Below are 17,033 nucleotides of genomic sequence, written 5' to 3'. Positions count from 1 at the left end.
CTGGAATTGTGTAAATTCAGACATTGTGCAGATCTGTATCCTACTGTATGTCCCTGTTTTATGTTGACACTCCCTCTCCCTCAGGCTGCTGAATGAGAAGCCTCTTCCAGAGGGCTGGGAGATGAGGTTTACAGTCGACGGCATCCCATACTTTGTGGACCACAACAGGAGAGCCACTACGTACATCGACCCTCGCACTGGAAAATCCTCACTGTACGTCCCAACTTTACAGTCACTTATCAAAGCATTGGACTACCTCTCTGACTAAGCATCATAGACTAAAATGAGGCTCTATGTAGCAAACACGGGTCTGTATCATAGGCACTAGTTTGATTCCAGTAATGAAACTGTTGCTAATAATAACGCTTTCTTTCTGTACCCAAAACATCAAATTAGGATGACTAATATGGGCTGAACAGATAATGTACTGTCTGTATCTTTCAGTATTCTAATGAGCCACACCTAAGTGACGATATTGGTGTACTGTCAACATGACTGCTCTCTGTTTAACAGTGACTATGCTCTGGCTGTGCTCTATTCCCCAACTAACAGGAATAACCTGTTTGGTGCCTTTCACAGGAATGCTGTTTCATTTGTCTCACCTGTAACCTACTTTGGCTTAAACATTTATCATTATCAGTTTAGTCTGTGCAGAGTAGTGAAAACATAACGTTTGACTGTCTGGGGTCTATGGTTTGACATAGTTCTAATACACTATAGTAAAAGCCAGGTAATCTGACAAAGTTGATTCAGTATTTGGTCCATGATGCGTGACTGAATGTGCCTTTTCCTTCCCTCTCTCTCTCCAACAGTGAAAATGGGCCCCAGATAACTTACGTTCGAGACTTTAAAGCCAAAGTCCAGTACTTCAGATTCTGGTGCCAGGTAGGTCTCATGCCTTCTGAGTTTGAGTGGTTAAACAGTGACATTGTTTTTATGGTCAACAGAACAACATGAATTCCAATGCACAGTGACATAATTAAAGGAACGATGACCTGCTATTTTTGTTGGCACGTTTGAGGGGGGGGGGGATCACATCACATGCTTCAAAATCACTTATGATTTCCTCTTCTTGTCCAGCAATTGTCAATGCCTCAGCATGTCAAGATCACTGTCACCCGCAAAACCCTGTTCGAGGACTCGTTCCAACAAGTGAGTAAACATCCTCCCAAATGAGCATGTTGACACTGACCTATGTTGTCCATATTAATTTGACTCTCCATTGTAGATAATGAGCTTCAATGCACAGGACCTCCGCAGGAGACTATGGATCATATTCCCTGGGGAAGAAGGTCTTGATTATGGAGGGGTGGCAAGGTAAAGTTATAATGTACTCTTTTCAAGTGATCCCATGCAGTTATTGCACCCCAATAAATAATAAGTCATTCAGTGGCGTTCCGTGTCGTTTAAGATTAGGTTAGGACATTGTTTTTTATTTTTTTATGAGCATGGCCTTATTTCTATTACAGCATATTGGATGACTGTCATTCATTTTCCATTCACCCAGTTCAATGTAACAGTGATAGGTTTAGGCTACTACATGATACTAGAATTTTCCCTATACCCATCATGAGGTTGCTATAACCTAGCCTACGAATTCAAGTTTACAACGTAGGTGCACCGGTAGAGAGACAAACTGGAGTAATCATGGTGATTCCGAGCAAATAACTGCTGGACTCATGGTAATTGACCGTTACTTAACATAAACACATTTAGCATCTCCTGGCTTCGACACACAGCCTACAAGCCACTGATGCAGATATTAGGAACATCTACATTTTAAAAGTCAAATGAATCCATGTTATATAGCCTACTTCACAATAAATCCATTATTTATTTTGGAAGGGTCTAAAGAAACATGATATGAAGAAAATGTAGTTTATTTCAGAGGAACAGAATAGCATACTCTTGAGTTGTCCTTATGTTAAGCCCTGATCTGGCTATGCCATATGGCTGTGGGTTTCACTAGTTCATTTGGCAGGCAAGAATTTCTTAGAATTCTGTGGCATTATTTTATAGTATGAAGAATACAATTGAACAAAGAGGAATAAAATAGAAAGGATATTTTCTCCAAACGATTTGAGGGAGTGCGGACATGCGGCTATTCTGTGTTGAGTGGTTAACAAAGAAACAGGTCCTCCTATGTGCTTAATTTAGAGTTACTTAATAATGCCTCGAATTTCCCGGCGGCATCTGCTTTGTGTGGTTGTAGGGCCCCCTAAAAAAAATCCCTGCCTTTTGCGGCCAGGGCTGTTGTGCCCTTGGGCTGAATATTATAATTCCTTTCTACCGGCTGCGTGCCGAAGCACCTCTCACTCATATGGCTCTCAGATACCGTCGCTCAATTCTTATCAGCCAATGCCGTCACGTGGTCGGGTCTTTCTCACAGGCTACAAGTGAAGATGGACACATCGGGGACGCAACTGCGTACGTCCTTATCCAATTCCGAGGCGCATATTGAAAGAACTGTCCACACTGTTCAACAAGATGAGTAGGCCTAACGAACAGCAGAAGCACTAGCTTATGTCAGTCTACTGTCCCCTATAGCACGAAAGTTGACCTATTCTGTGCGAGACATAAATATTCCAAACATAGTCTGGGACAGTTGTGGGATGCGATAGTTCCGAAATTAATACAACCACTAGCATCCCAAAAACTTTTTCAAGCAATGAGGCAGACAGAATCGATCAGAATGTTTAGGTTAAAATGTCGATAAACTATTAGGTTATTTCTTCACATTATAAGCACAGCAATGCGCACATGGCAGTAGGCTATAGGTGTGAATGTTCCAAAATACAATCAGTTAGCGGGAAAATGGCATTCTCAAAAGTGACCGCAAACGCAATTATGCATGTAATGATTTTATTATAAAAGTGAATTTTTATGGGAAAATGATCGTCTCCAATCTTGAAACTCACAAACTGCGTGTGTATGCCAGTTAGGCTCTACACCCATTGTAAAGTGGATTAATGTGCTTCATTTTAAGAAGTTATTTGGCCACTTTAGTTGTGATACAAACCTTATCAAAACATAAGCTTTGGGCTAGGCTACATGAGGTGTGCGACTATGATTTGAAAAGGTTTGCGCTGTTTCTTTCCTTACTGCACACAAGCTAGGCATCATTCACAAGTGATAATATAATTCACAAGTGATAGGCTAATATTGTCACCCATCAGACTATTCTTGTTTAGTCTTGTCTTTACATATATTATTTAGTATATGTGTGAAATTTGTTTTAATTTAGAATGGATCATCATGCACCTGTCTCGAAACGGGCAGGGTTCGTTTTCATGCCTGCCAGGTGGGCTATAATCCTGTTGTAAAGAGAAGCAATGTGCTTAATATTAGGAAAGTTCAGAAATAAATATAGTAGGCCTAGCCTATAGAGAGCTGATGGGATCTTCCTTTTTTTTAATAGAGGCCATCACAATTCCTACGCAATTGCATAGCCTATAGAAATGTTGCGCAACATGAGCTCATGGGCTCTCATGAAGTGTTTTATTACATTTTTTAAAAAATTTCATAGATGTCAGAGTGATTAGAGAGACAATAGAGTGCTGAGTACCAGGCAGTTAGCAAGTTTGGTAGGCTACTAATGACCATCAGAGCTTGGAGAAGCCTAATTAACGTGACTAAAAAGTCACGTGGAATATGACTGCCGTCATGACTCGTGACCGCTGGTGTGGCGGTCACTTTTTGTTCCGTTTGCTTCTTTTAAGAAATGTTTTGAAACAGAATTGGCAGAATGAATACACCACTGATCACCCGCACCCACAGTTCCCTATCATAGCAGCCATTAAAACATTTTCCCTTCGCTTGTGGACTTCAGTGCACAACACAATAGCTGTCTGTGACCAGGCAACAAAAAAAAAACTCTCCAAGCCAAACCTTCATACAATAACCGTTACACACAACCTACTTCGATGTCACCATATTTGCTGTCAACATAGTTTTAGTAGTTAATGTGTTTGTACACATGGATTGGATTGTGGGTTTACTATCGCGCAGTAGTGTACATACAGCAAGCAGTTTTGCAGTTACACCGGTGGGCTCCAGTGGCAATACATTTACAGTATAAAACTGAAAGCTTACCTTGAATGTGTTGGCTAGCCTTAGCCAGCTAGCTAACATGAATACCATTCCTTTCTGTTTGTCAGGTTGTTGAGTAGGCAAAATTAGCTGCATTAGCTAGCGTAAGTGAAAGTGCAACATACTACAAAATATCTCTGCTGTTTCTCCATAACTTTTTAAGAAATTAATTTGTTCAAAACTGTTCCACTATTCTTTTTTTTTTGTCCACATGTTATGCCCTTCAGTGCTAGCTAGCTGTAGCTTATGCTTTCAGTACTAGATTCATTCTCTGGTCCTTTGATTAGATGGACATGTCAGTTCATGCTGCAAGAGCTCTGATAGGTTGGGGGATGTCCTCCGGAAGTCGTCATAGTTACTGTGTAAGTCTATAGATGTGGGTGAGAACCATGAGCCTCTTAGGTTTTGTATTGAAGTCAATGTAGCCAGGGGTAGCACCGGTTAAACCTTGGTGCTACCCTACTGCTGTTGAGGCTACTGTAGACCATTGCAAAACTGTGTTTTAATCAGTTATGTGGTGACGTGAATATATTTAGTATAGTTTTTACCTAAAAAATACCTTTTTAAAGTTGCAATATGTAACTTGTTGGGCAACCTGACAAAATTCACATAGAAGTGTTCGTTATAGATCTGTAATTCTCATTGAAAACATGTCTAAGAAGCGGTAGATCTGTTCTGTGTGCTATTTCTATGCTTCCCGTTGTGAAGGTTTGTTTTTGCATCTTTTACTTTCAGTTTTGTACACCAGCTTCAAACAGCTGAAAATACAACATTTTTGGTTATGGAAAAGATATTTGACAGCTGTTTAATTATTCTCTACACCAGGGGTACTCAACTCTTACCCTACGACATCCGGAGCTGCTGGATTTCTGTTCTAAGTGATCATTAATTGCACACACCTGGTATCCCAGGTCTAAATCAGTCCCTGATTAGAGGGGAACAATGAAAAAACGCAGTGGAAATGACTTTGTGGTCCAGAGTTGAGTTTGAAAGCTCTACACTATACTTGTTTTGTCATACAAACTGAGATTAAGTCAACTTTTTTAGAATTTTAGCAACCAGAAAATGGCGGAGCGATTTCTGCATAGTGCATCTTTGTTTCACTTTTTTAATGAAATGGTCCTCTGAGGAGCCGCCACCGAAGTTATTTTAGTGGTGAAGGAACCTTCTGTGCCCCCTGGTCTATGGTTCAGCTATTTGAATGACCTTTTAAAACATCCCAGATAAGTGTTTGTTTGTCTACAAGTTGATATTTTACCCAGTTATGAAGTGTGGTGTTAACTGGATCCTTGCAGAGAGGTTTTGTATTGTGATGAGTGTTATGAAATATTATATATTTCTCTCTTTGTAGAGAGTGGTTTTTCCTGCTGTCTCACGAGGTGCTGAACCCCATGTATTGCCTGTTTGAGTATGCTGGGAAGGACAACTACTGCCTACAGATCAACCCTGCCTCCTACATCAACCCTGATCACCTCAAGTACTTCAAATTCATCGGACGCTTCATCGCCATGGTGATTATTTTTAGTCACTGTTTTTCAACTGCAATGTGACATTTGCGAGTGCAAAGATCTGCTGATGCAGTTCTGCATTTTTAAATGTTAACCTCCTGATCTCTTTTCGCAGGCTCTTTTCCACGGGAAGTTCATTGACACAGGCTTTTCGCTACCGTTCTACAAGCGCATGCTGAACAAGCCATGGGCACTGAAAGATCTAGAGTCCATTGACCCAGAATTCTACAATTCTCTCATCTGGATTAAGTGAGTCTTCTGAGGAAGCTGTACTAAAATTAACATTGGTTGTAGTAAATATTGTTTGTTTAATGTTTTGGTGGCTGTGATGAACACACTTAACTTCATGGCCCCACTTTCCTTGATAACATGAGTTTTCCATTTTGGGTTACTGATACGTGTCTTTGTCATCTGTTGTGCACTTCAGGGAGAACGACATTGAGGAGTGTGGCCTGGAGATGTACTTCTCTGTGGACAAAGAGATTCTGGGTGAAATCACCACTCATGAGCTCAAGCCGGACGGAGGAGAGGTCCTGGTCACTGAGGAGAACAAGGAGGAGTATATCAGGTCTGTCTCAGCATATTCCCCCCCCCCCCCCCTGGTGTGTGGTGCCTTGATGGTCTATGTTTCTCTCCCAGGCTTGTAGCAGAGTGGAGGTTGTCCAGAGGTGTGGAGGAGCAGACCCAGGCCTTCTTTGAGGGCTTCAACGAGGTTCTCCCACAGCAATACCTGCAGTACTTTGATGCCAAAGAACTTGAGGTACGGGTCTTAGTTTGGCCTATTTATTTACACCAGGTTCACCATATTCACTCTGGTAAAGATGACAGCTGTTGTTCCAACTCACATGTACCAGTGAGCCAATTTGTTACTTGTCAACTTTCTGCAGGTCATGCTGTGTGGGATGCAGGAGATCGACCTGGCAGACTGGCAGAGGAACACCATCTACAGACACTATGCACGCAGCAGCAAGCAGGTCCTCTGGTTCTGGCAGGTCAGTGTTACACATCTGTCCTCACCAGTGCTACAGTCAGGTGCCACATCTCCTCAGTATCATTACATTCATGCAACAAAGAACATCTATGAACATACTGTACCCTCTTGGACTTGCCTTCCAGCTCATCAAAGAGATGGACAATGAGAAGCGGATGAGGCTCCTCCAGTTCGTTACAGGAACCTGTCGCCTTCCTGTCGGAGGCTTTGCTGACCTATTGGGTAAGGAATTTAACCTGTAAGGGTAAAAGTTCATGAAATATAAAATTTTGCCATTTTTGCCTCTAAGTAGATGGGTTAGTGACTTACATATTTGGTTTTGTAGGGAGCAATGGCCCGCAGAAGTTCTGCATCGAGAAGGTGGGAAAGGAGAACTGGCTACCCAGAAGTCACACCTGGTGAGTACTGTATGGAAGAGTCAAGGTTAAAACCGAGTCAAGGCTTCACTCGACAGATAACTAACATGCCTCTATTTTCCCCTTCTCTAGCTTCAATCGATTGGATCTTCCTCCTTACAAAAGCTACGAGCAGCTGAAGGAGAAATTGATGTTTGCGATTGAAGAGACTGAGGGCTTTGGGCAGGAGTGATCCAGCAACGGATCAATAGACAGAGGAGTGTGGTCTTCGTTTGTCAGGGAGCCTCTTGAAGACCAGCGTGTTTTTGTTTGTGCTTGCCAGTGTTTCCCCTATATGCATTTAGCAGTGGCACACCGATGCTACCTCCTGCATTTAAAAAAAATAAAATAATAATGTTTTATGTGGCTGTATAGATGTATGCCCCAGGAAGACCCCATTCACCGCCACCCCTCCCCCCTGCAAACTCTGCCACCTCTGCTGAAACAAATCCTAGGGGAAACACTGCGTGCTGTTGAAGGGAGAAAACTTGCTCTAAAATACTGGAAGAATATTTGAGAGTATTGATCCACAACAGTAAGCTGCTCCCTTCTCTCAGAATGTCCCCCACATCATGCATGAACGCTGGAAACCCACCCTCAATAACATGTATGGGACAGGGATATCAGAAGCATCGGTCCCATCATCCTTTGATTGACCCACCACTATTTCTGACAATCCCAACGCTGACTTTGAGGAAAATGAAGACCTCTCTTCAGGCAATGGCCAGATCCAGAAGTTGCAATGCACATGCTTCAAAATAGAACAGTCCTTCTGTTCAAAGCTCCTTAGCATTTATCTGTGAATCAATAAAATATTGCAAGGGACAATATTGGCCCCTATATTTATGGTACAAGAGTACATGGATCTACTATGGCCCTAGTTTTATAGGGCATTGTGACATGATCAAATGATTATTATTATTTTTTTAAGTATTCTGGGGAATAAGAAGTGTGAAATGTTTGTCTAGAATATTGCCTTGATGTCTTCGGTGATATGAGATTTAACCACATTGGAGACTAGATATACATGTAGCTTTTAATAGTCTGGGAGATTTTTAGCATATGAATTTAACGATTTTTATATTAATGGGAGATGTTTTTCTGGCTGTGCAAAGGCATGGGAATACATATTTTTTTCCTGGAAGATTATGAATGGAAATCCCAGGGAAGTAAATGTGTAAATAATCATTTGTTGCATTGCAAATAAAAAGCCAGCCCCTATTATTTTTGTCTCCAGATGTATCTTTATGCAACGTAACTGCTATCCCTGTATATGAAACCATGTTGTAAATTGTTAATAACAAATGAATTTCCTTTTAGAAAAGGGGTTTATGGTGAAATGCTGTTCTGATTTATGTACATTTATAGATTTGTGTACTAAAGATTTCTGCTCAAATGAAATGGGTTTCCTTTGGCTGTTCCAATCATGTAGAGTGAAACTGCTTAGTCATGACTATCCATTTTGAATAGATGCAGCTTAATTTATTCAATAAACATCAAGTGCATGCCTTAAGATTCATACATTACATAAAATGTTTCACAAAATAGAATCAGTACCTAAGGTAGTCAGGAATGTCCACAATAGAGTGACTACATGTGGCAGGTGAAAAAATACCTTTTAAACAAAGTGCTTTCATAAGGATGAAAACATTATCACCTGTTGTCCAGTCACAGATGAGGCAACTCACTGTTCTGAATAACAATCACTAACAGGAAAAAAAGTGCCAAGCTTCAATGTTTTAATATAAAACATATAAAAACCTTTTAATTTGAGGGATATAGTGAGATTCAAATCCCTTCCACATGCAGAGGTAGTCTTAGGACAATATCAAGATTTGGCTTGAATGTAACTCAGGCCACAATCCATTGTCTCTAAACATGGGTGCTCTGCTGTAAACAGCCAGTGTCAGTCAACAGTCTCCAAAGTGTTCCTCCTGCTCTGCCTCTCCTCCCTCCGACTGATCCTCAACTGGAACAATTGACTCCACTGCCTGAGGGTCCTCAAGCCTCTCTTCCTCCCTTTCATCCACCTCTTCCCTGGTATGTTGCATCTCCGACTCCTGGTTCCCCTCTGTCCTGTGTCCCTGCCTCTTCGCACTCTTTTCCGCCCTGTCCTTCACCGCAGCCACGGGGCACTTGTGGTCTCTGTAGTACTTCTGCCGCGTGAAGCCCTTGTTGCAGGTGGCACAGCGGAAACGATAGTTGTCTGTGTGCGAGCGTTGGTGCTCCAGCATGTGGGCTCTTCTGCTGAAAGCTTTCTGGCAGTACCCACATTTATAGGGCTTAATACCTTGGGATGACAGAAAAAGGTATGGCTCTATTGTTTTGAACCCTAACTTTAAAATGGCTGTCAAGATCTGCAACAAGGTTTATTATGTTTACAGCTTTGACTATTAATCATTTACAACAACAGACAGGACACACTCACCAGAATGAGACAATATGTGCGCCTTCAGCTTGTCTGGTCTGTTAAACTCTTTAGTGCAGCCAACATGTGTCCTGAAAGAACAAAACAATGTTTTGAATACACCAATAAATAAAGCAGAGCTTAGTTACATTGAAGTCAAAGGTATCCCCAGCTTTTTGTTGGAATCCTTTGTGGCTCAGCTTTCCAAATAGCCTCACTTATGACCTGTTGGAACAGAAGTCTCACTTACCTAAATGGACATTTGTATTTCTTAAAGGGCTCATGAATGAGCATGTGCCTCTTCACCTTGTCCTTCCTGTTGAACATGGCCTCACAAACAGAACATTTGTATGGCTTTTCTCCTGCAATGAAATGTTGTGTTGCCATAAGCACAGCAGAGAGAATTGAGTGAAAGTTATTTGCATCATGGGCTAATGTGTCTGCATGCCTTACCTGAGTGGATACGAGTGTGCAGTTTGAGGTAGTGCTCAGTTTTGAAGAACTTTTTACATATCTGACATTTGAACCTCCCTCCGATACCATGTGTGGGCAGGTGTCGTCGGAAATACCTCTCACAAGGAAAAACCTAACAAAATGAAAAGCATTCTTTAGAGTCTAACTGTGCATGGAAAATAGATGCTAACCTAACAGTGAATGACAACCATTTCTTCTAGACCATACCTTTTGGCAATGTGGGCAGGGGAAGTTATGGGAGGCAGTTAATAAATGCTGCTCCAAGGCCTCTTGTGTGGCGTACCGGCTTTGACATTTCATGCACCTGATTGTGATAGAAACACTTGTGAAACCACTAACCATGGGGTCAAACTAAAGGTCATAAAACACAGAGAGAAGTTGTGATCACACTGAAAATAAAAATGCTTTAACCAAAGCCACTGACTGAACTTTGTAAGCATTAGGATGGCCTAATTAAAAGAGTGGAGATAGTGAAGCCGACCTATAGAAAGTGGTCTCCTTGCGTGGGTTCTGCTGGGGACAGAAGCAGTGGGAGTACTGGTGCACCCCCAGCTCAAACAGCGAGGGGAACACCTTGCCACACAGGTGGCAGCGGTAGGTGAGCTGCTCCTGGTGCGTCCGGATGTGCTCCAGGAACAGATCCAGCTTCTGGAACGTCTGGGAACAGGTCTTCACCACACACTTATATACCTGTAACACAGCAGGAAGGAACATTAGAAGGATGAGTGGTGAGAACAGAGCTTCTAAGACATCTGACACAAATCAAAGTTTACTTGATGTTATCGCAGGTTTCAAGCTCACAACAGTGCAGTAATACCTAGCAATATTTTTTTTTAAACAATACACACATAATCCAGAAATGTTTTAAAATAAGTTATATAGGATGAGCCATGATTACAATACAGTATGTAAACATTATTAAAAAGTGACCAGTGTTCATGACTATGTACATTGGGCAGCAGTTAAGGTGCAGCATTGAGTACCGGGTACTGGGTGGAGGCCAGCTTGTGGTGACTCTTTAGCAGTCTGATGGCCTGGAGATAGAACCTCAGTCTCTTGGGTCCAGCTTTGATGCACCTGTAATGTCTCCATCTTCTAGATGGTAGTGGGGTGAACAGGCTGTGGCTCGGGTGGCTGAGGTCCTTGATGATCTTCTTGGCCTTCCTGTGACAACGGTTGCTGTAGAGGTCCTAGAGGGCAAGCAGTGTGCCCTCGGTGATGCGTTGAGCTGAAAGCACCACCCTCTGGAGTGCCCAGCTTCAAAGACGCATCTGTAGAAGTGTGTGAGGGTCTTAGGGGCCAAGCCCGAATTTCTTCAGCCTCCTGAGGTTGAAGAGGCATTGTTGCACATTCTTCACTACGCTGTCTGTGTGAAGGGACCATTTCAGGTTGTCAGCACGCCAAGGAACCTGAAGCTTTTGACCCTCTCCACTGCGACCCGTCGATGTGGATTGGGGCGTGCTCTCTCTGCTGTCTCCTGTAGTCCACGATCAGCTCCTTCGTTTTGTTGACATTGAGGGAGAGGTTATTTTCCTGGCACCACTCCACCAGGGCTCTCAGCTCCTCCCTGTAGGCTGTCTCATCGTTGTTGGTAATCAGGCCTACCACTATTGTGTTCTCAGCAAACTTGATGATTGAGTTGGAGACGTGCGTGGCCACGCAGTCATGGGTGAACAGGGAGTAGAAGAAGGGGCTAAGCACACCCGGTGGGGCTCCCGTGTTGAGGATCAGCGTGGCGGAGGAGTTGTTGCCCAACTTCACCACTTGGGATCAGCCCGTCAGGAAGTCCAGGATCCAGTTGCACAGGGAGTGGTTCAGACCCAGGGACCTGAGCTTAGTGATGAGCTTGGAGGGGCACTATGGTGTTGAAGGCTGAGCTGTAGTCGATTAACATCATTCTTACATAAGTATTTATCTTGTCCGGGTGGGATAGAGCAGCGCAATGGCGATTGTGTCGTCCGTGGATATGTTGGGACGATATGCTCGAGGGTGTCAGGTAAGGTGGTGATATGGTCCTCAAGTAGCATTTCAAAGCACCTCATGATGACAGAAGTGAGTGCTACGGGGCGATAGTCATTTAGTTCAGTTACCTTCACTTTCTTGGGTACAGCAACAATGATGGACATCTTGAAGCAAGTGGGGACAGCAGACTGGGATATGGAGAGATTCATTTTTGAATAACTGTGCATCGGAGAACAAAAAAAGTTTGCCAAATAATATTAGCACCGATTGCCCCTGTGCATAATAAGTCTTGTGCATGAACGCTTCATTATTGTTCCCGGTAGATCCTTCCCTCTGGCCATGTGGACTCACCTGCTCCCCCTTGTGCTGGGTCATGTGAGATTTGAGCTGGAAGTAGGTGCTGAACTTGCCGGCACAGAACTGGCACTGGTAGGAGCTGTCGATCAGGATAATCTGCTTGGTCTGGGCCTGCTGGCCTTTCTGCTTGCTGTAACCATCTCCCAAGCTGTCCACATCAGTCTGGGAGTCACAGTCTCTCTCCTCGGGCTCACCTGGGGCTTCTGGACACACATTCAGTACACAATCTACATTTATAATACATACTTAAGCCCTTATACATTACTACATATTTCATTGACTTTGGATTTTGGTAATCATTACTTATTGGCTCTATGTCATCCTTAAAAAGGTCTTAGTGGCCTATAGAGAAATGATCATGATTAGACAGCGAGATGATTACCTGGCTGCTCCTCCTCTTCCTCCTCATTCTGTTGTTGTTGTTCCTCCTGTTCTTCCTGTTGCTCCATGACCTCCTCTGCACACAGTGGTACCACCTTGACTGTGATGGGCAGCCTGGACACTGAATTGGCCACTCCCGAAGGCCACACTTTGTGTGTCTGCATATGCTTCTTCACATTAGACTTCTGGGCAAAGGCCCGGCCGCATACAATGCACTGGAAAGGCTTTTCCCCTGTATGACTGTGGAGACATCCAAGATTATAATATAAAACATGTGATATTCTTATCCTGGGTAGCTTCAATGCATACGGATAGTGCTTTTCTATTTGGGCTGATTGGTGAACTCGATTTGTGAAACTCACCTTCTGATATGTTGCTGGAGATCAAAGTTTTTGGAGAAGACTTTGTCACAGAAATTGCACTTCAGCTTCTGGGACTTTCCTTTCATTTGTTCTGCTGAAAAGCCAATGCATAGAACATTATTAAATAATTAACATTATTTTATTTAGACAATAATGAGAAACATGTAATATAAAAAATAAAGAAACATTTCTTAGGATATAGACCTATATGTATATTGACATTTGTTTCTCAAAATCATACCTGCTGCTCCATCCTGGCCTTTCTTGCCATTTCTGGGTTGTTTAGGAATGATCACCTTGTCAAACTCCTCAAGCTCAGTTAGGTTTGCATTGATGCTGCAGGTTTTGGTCTTGGTGCCTTGCTTCCCAGGACTGTATACTGGAGGAGTGTTGAATGACTGGCTCTCCACACACTGACTGGGGACCTGTGGGGCATAAATAATACATTTTATTTTATTATTTCACCTTCATTTAACCAGGTAGGCCTGTTGAGAACAAGTTCTCATTTACAACTGCAACCTGGCCATGTATAACACACGAACGTGAACTAATGGTCCAACATCTTTAGGATGTTGCCCAAACACTGCAGAGTACAGACATGTAAATAAACAAGTCTGTCTTCCTCCTCATTCTGTGCAAATTACAGATTGCATTAGTAAAAGCTCACCTGTACAGATTGGAACGGCTGCAAGCCCAGGGTGTGAATCTCTGCACTACCACTCACAGACATTTGAGGCATTGTGCTGTAGACCTGGACCACTGAGTTGCTGATACTGGACAGCACCTGGGAGGACAGAGGCTGAGACTGTCCAGGTGGGAGAGAGTGGGAGGACTGCTGATGGTGCTGGAGGTAGGATGCACCTGTGTGCATACTCAGGTTACTCTGAGAAGGGAAAGTAAACTAGATTTACGGTTGAAGACGGACGTTTACATACACTTAGGTTGGAGTCATTAAAACTCATTTTTCAACCACTCCACAAAGTTCTTGTTAACAAACTATAGTTTTGGCAAGTCGGTTACGACATCTACTTTGTGCATGACACAAGCAATTTTTCCAACAATTGTTTACAGACAGATTATTTCACTGTATCACAATTCCAGTGGGTCAGAAGTTTACATACACTAAGCTGACTGTGCCTTTAAACAGCTTGGAAAATTCCAGAAAAGGATGTCATGGCTTTAGAAGCTTCTGATAGGCTAATTGACATCATTTGAGTCAATTGGAGGTGTACCTGTGGATGTATTCAAGGCCTACCTTCAAACTCAGTGCCTCTTTGCTTGACATCATGGGAAAATCAAAAGAAGTCATCCAAGACCTCAGAAAAAAATATTATAGACCTCCACAAGTCTGGTTCATCCTTGGGAGCAATTTCCAAATGCCTGACGGTACCATGTTCATCTGTACAAACAATAGTACCAAGTATAAACACCATGGGACCACGCAGCCGTCATACCGCTCAGGAAGGAGACACATTCTGCCTCCTAGAGATGAACGTACTTTGGTGCGAAAAGTGCAACTCAATCCCAGAACAACAGCAAAGGACCTTGTGAAGATGCTGGAGGAAACCGGTACAAAAGTGTCTATATCCACAGTAAAATGAGTCCTATCGACATAACCTGAAAGGCCGCTCTGCATGGAAGAAGCCACTGATCCAAAACCGCCATAAAAAACCCAGACTACGGATTGCAACTGCACATGGGGACAAAGATCATACTTTTTGGAGAAATGTCCTCAAGTCTGATGAAACAAAAATAGAACTGTTTGGCCATAATGACCATCGTTATGTTTGGAGGAAAAAGGGGGATGCTTGCAAGCCGAAGAACATCATCTCAACCGTGAAGAACGGGGGTGGCAGCATCATGTTGTGGAGGTGCTTTGCTGCAGGAGGGACTGGTGCACTTCACAAAATGAATGGCATCATGAGAGAGGAAAATTACGTGGATATATTGAAGCAACATCTCAAGACATCAGTCAGGAAGTTAAAGCTTGGTTGCAAATGGGTCTTTCAAATGGACAATGACCCACAGCATACTTCCAAAGTTGTGGCAAAATGGCTTAAGGACAACAAAGTAAAGGTATTGGAGTGGCCATCACAAAGCCCTGACCTCAATCTCATAGAACATTTGTGGGCAGAACTGAAAGTGTGTGTGAGCAAGGAGGCCTACAAAGCTGACTCAGTTACACCAACTCTGTCAGGAGGAATGGGTCAAAATTCACCCAACTTATTGTGGGAAGCTAGTGGAAGGCTACCCAAAACGTTTGACCCAAATTAAACAATTTTAAAGACAATGCTATAAAATACTAATTGAGTGTATGTAAACTTCTGACCCACTGGGAATGTGATGAAAGAAATAAAAGCTGAAATAAATCATTCTCTCTACTATTATTCTGACATTTCACATTCTTAAAATAAAGTGGTGATTCTAACTGACCTAAGACAGGGAATTTTTACTATGATTAAATGTCAGGAATTGTGAAAAACTGAGTTTAAATGTATTTGGCTAAGGTGTATGTAAACTTCCGACTTCAACTGTATATAGTGAATACAGCCAGAAGAATAGCTTAATTCAATGAACACCACTTACCTGAATAGGGGGCTGCAAAGCTGCCATGGGTTGGTCAATGGACGTGAAGGCGGAGATGGCAGACATCAGAACATCATCACTCACTAAAACATTGCCTTGGACAAGTGTGTGAGTAAGAGGAGATGGAGGCACTGTAATGTATGTGGATACCTGATGTGGATGGCAAAACAAAGAAAAAAGGAAAACCGCATTAGCCAGCATTTACAATGCAAGCAAATTATTGTTCTAGAGAGGATGCTATGGTACTACGCACTGGCCCATACAGTAGCTACGTACAGGAGATAAGTAACTAGTTTCTCACTCATGGCACTCCACTTTGGGAAGAGACTAATTAATAACAAACATCTCAGCTAACAATAAAAAACATAAGTAACAAGCCAGTACCCACCTGTCTGTTGGCGGGGGTCTGTGGCACAGAGCTAATGGAGGGCACAGGGGTGTAGGCATTACTAGATGCCAGTGATACTGTAGACAGGGAGGGGGCATTGGACTGGCAATGCTCTCTCTTGTGGGCCATGAAGGCATGCAATGAATTGAACTGTTTCTTGCACTTCCCACAAAGAAAGACATCTTCGTCGTCTGTAGAGAACAATTGGGGATATATCAACACTTCAGTATTTCAATGGCAATAAATGGAGATGCAGAATGCATGTTTGATGTGTTAGAGTAGTTCCTCTCTATGATCAACACAATGCAGTCATGCACTGATCAAGAGGATATAGGGGAAGTGAAGAGAAGTGCACACCCATTGACTGAATGGTAGATGAGCCTGAGACGTTCTGGCTGTTTGTGTCAGGGACACCTCCCTGGCCATCCAACAGAGACTGGACAGCCAGGACTGTCTGGTTGTCCATCCCTGGAACAGAATAATATAACTGGGGGTCAGAACGGTGCAAATGATGGTGCATATACCATAGTACGACATGAACAAATCAAAATGCGTGATAGGACTGGTGCGCCACTGCTCTTTCCGACTACAAAACTGCCGATTCCTGCCATTTTCTGGTGGTGGTAAATGATTGCTAGCTCAAGTGGCAGTTGTTTATTCTCAACGAATTACCAAACCAAGGGAAAAGCAATGCATTACCACAAACAAATCTAAAGAATCCATGGAAAATTATAAAAATTTCCTCAACGAAATAATAGCTAGCTAGCTGTCTGGCATCGATTATAATGGCTCTATCATACCACAATGACATAATTTCACCTCCTAGATAACCTAAAATAACCGCACTGTTGCTAGAAAGCGTTGTCTTAAAACCCACTAGCATTTTGCTAAAATAAAAGTGTGAATATAATCAAATGTATTGATACCTTCCAGGACTTCAAATATAGCCTGCGCCATCTTGTAGTTCTTCTGTGTGTAGGCGCTCAATTAATACGACTGCGTGTCCGACAAAGTTAGGTGGGCGGATTCCCAACAGCTGTTTCAGGACCAGTTCCAACTGAATTGGTCTTGTCTTTTTACTTTGGGATATGGGTAGGACAGGCTGATCCCAAGTCAGACGTTAGTGGCTATGG

General features: G+C 42.7%; 2 protein-coding genes across 5 annotated transcripts in view; one reads left to right on the top strand and one right to left on the bottom strand.

Moving 5' to 3' along the window:
- Positions 1-8,502, top strand: part of LOC139542570 (E3 ubiquitin-protein ligase Itchy-like) — a 19,903-nt gene extending 11,401 nt beyond the window's left edge. For all 3 annotated transcript variants that reach the window (XM_071348163.1, XM_071348164.1, XM_071348162.1), the window contains exons 13-24: positions 85-213; positions 813-885; positions 1,081-1,152; positions 1,229-1,317; positions 5,441-5,600; positions 5,713-5,846; positions 6,025-6,165; positions 6,237-6,357; positions 6,485-6,589; positions 6,714-6,810; positions 6,914-6,986; positions 7,077-8,502. In XM_071348163.1, the coding sequence (XP_071204264.1) occupies positions 85-213; positions 813-885; positions 1,081-1,152; positions 1,229-1,317; positions 5,441-5,600; positions 5,713-5,846; positions 6,025-6,165; positions 6,237-6,357; positions 6,485-6,589; positions 6,714-6,810; positions 6,914-6,986; positions 7,077-7,176 (1,294 nt within the window). In that variant the 3' untranslated portion in view covers positions 7,177-8,502. The remainder of the gene's footprint in view (positions 1-84; positions 214-812; positions 886-1,080; positions 1,153-1,228; positions 1,318-5,440; positions 5,601-5,712; positions 5,847-6,024; positions 6,166-6,236; positions 6,358-6,484; positions 6,590-6,713; positions 6,811-6,913; positions 6,987-7,076) is intronic.
- LOC139542572 (zinc finger protein 341-like) lies at positions 8,440-16,979 on the bottom strand. 2 transcript variants are annotated; one of them, XM_071348165.1, is made up of 16 exons: positions 16,827-16,979; positions 16,258-16,368; positions 15,901-16,091; positions 15,513-15,662; positions 13,594-13,809; positions 13,168-13,351; positions 12,927-13,020; positions 12,566-12,804; positions 12,178-12,386; positions 11,955-12,014; positions 10,346-10,554; positions 10,072-10,168; positions 9,844-9,976; positions 9,641-9,752; positions 9,412-9,482; positions 8,440-9,273 (listed from the first exon to the last, which is right to left on the bottom strand). In XM_071348165.1, exons 1-16 carry the CDS (start codon positions 16,855-16,857, stop codon positions 8,894-8,896), a joined length of 2,487 nt encoding a protein of 828 aa, XP_071204266.1. In that variant the 5' UTR covers positions 16,858-16,979; the 3' UTR covers positions 8,440-8,893. The 2 variants fall into 2 exon arrangements, with proteins under 2 accessions (XP_071204266.1, XP_071204267.1); XM_071348166.1 differs by lacking the exon at positions 11,955-12,014 and having other exon boundaries at positions 16,827-16,978.
- Between the last annotated feature and the right edge of the window lie 54 nt (positions 16,980-17,033).

This window comes from Salvelinus alpinus, chromosome 17, assembly GCF_045679555.1.
Source record: "Salvelinus alpinus chromosome 17, SLU_Salpinus.1, whole genome shotgun sequence".
Lineage (NCBI taxonomy): Eukaryota > Metazoa > Chordata > Actinopteri > Salmoniformes > Salmonidae > Salvelinus > Salvelinus alpinus.
The sequence above is the reverse complement of the archived record's forward strand: the minus strand, read 5'-3'. Positions and strand labels throughout refer to the sequence as shown.

Bases quoted from the DNA above. Each gene is read 5' to 3' on its own strand.
- LOC139542572 (XM_071348165.1), bottom strand. From the start codon at position 16,857: ATGGCGCAGGCTATATTTGAAGTCCTGGAAG. The intron at 13,021-13,167 runs GTATGATTTTGA...TTGGCTTTTCAG, and splicing joins AGGCCAGGATGGAGCAGCAG to CAGAACAAATGAAAGGAAAG. The intron at 12,805-12,926 runs GTGAGTTTCACA...ATGTCTCCACAG, and splicing joins CTCCAGCAACATATCAGAAG to TCATACAGGGGAAAAGCCTT.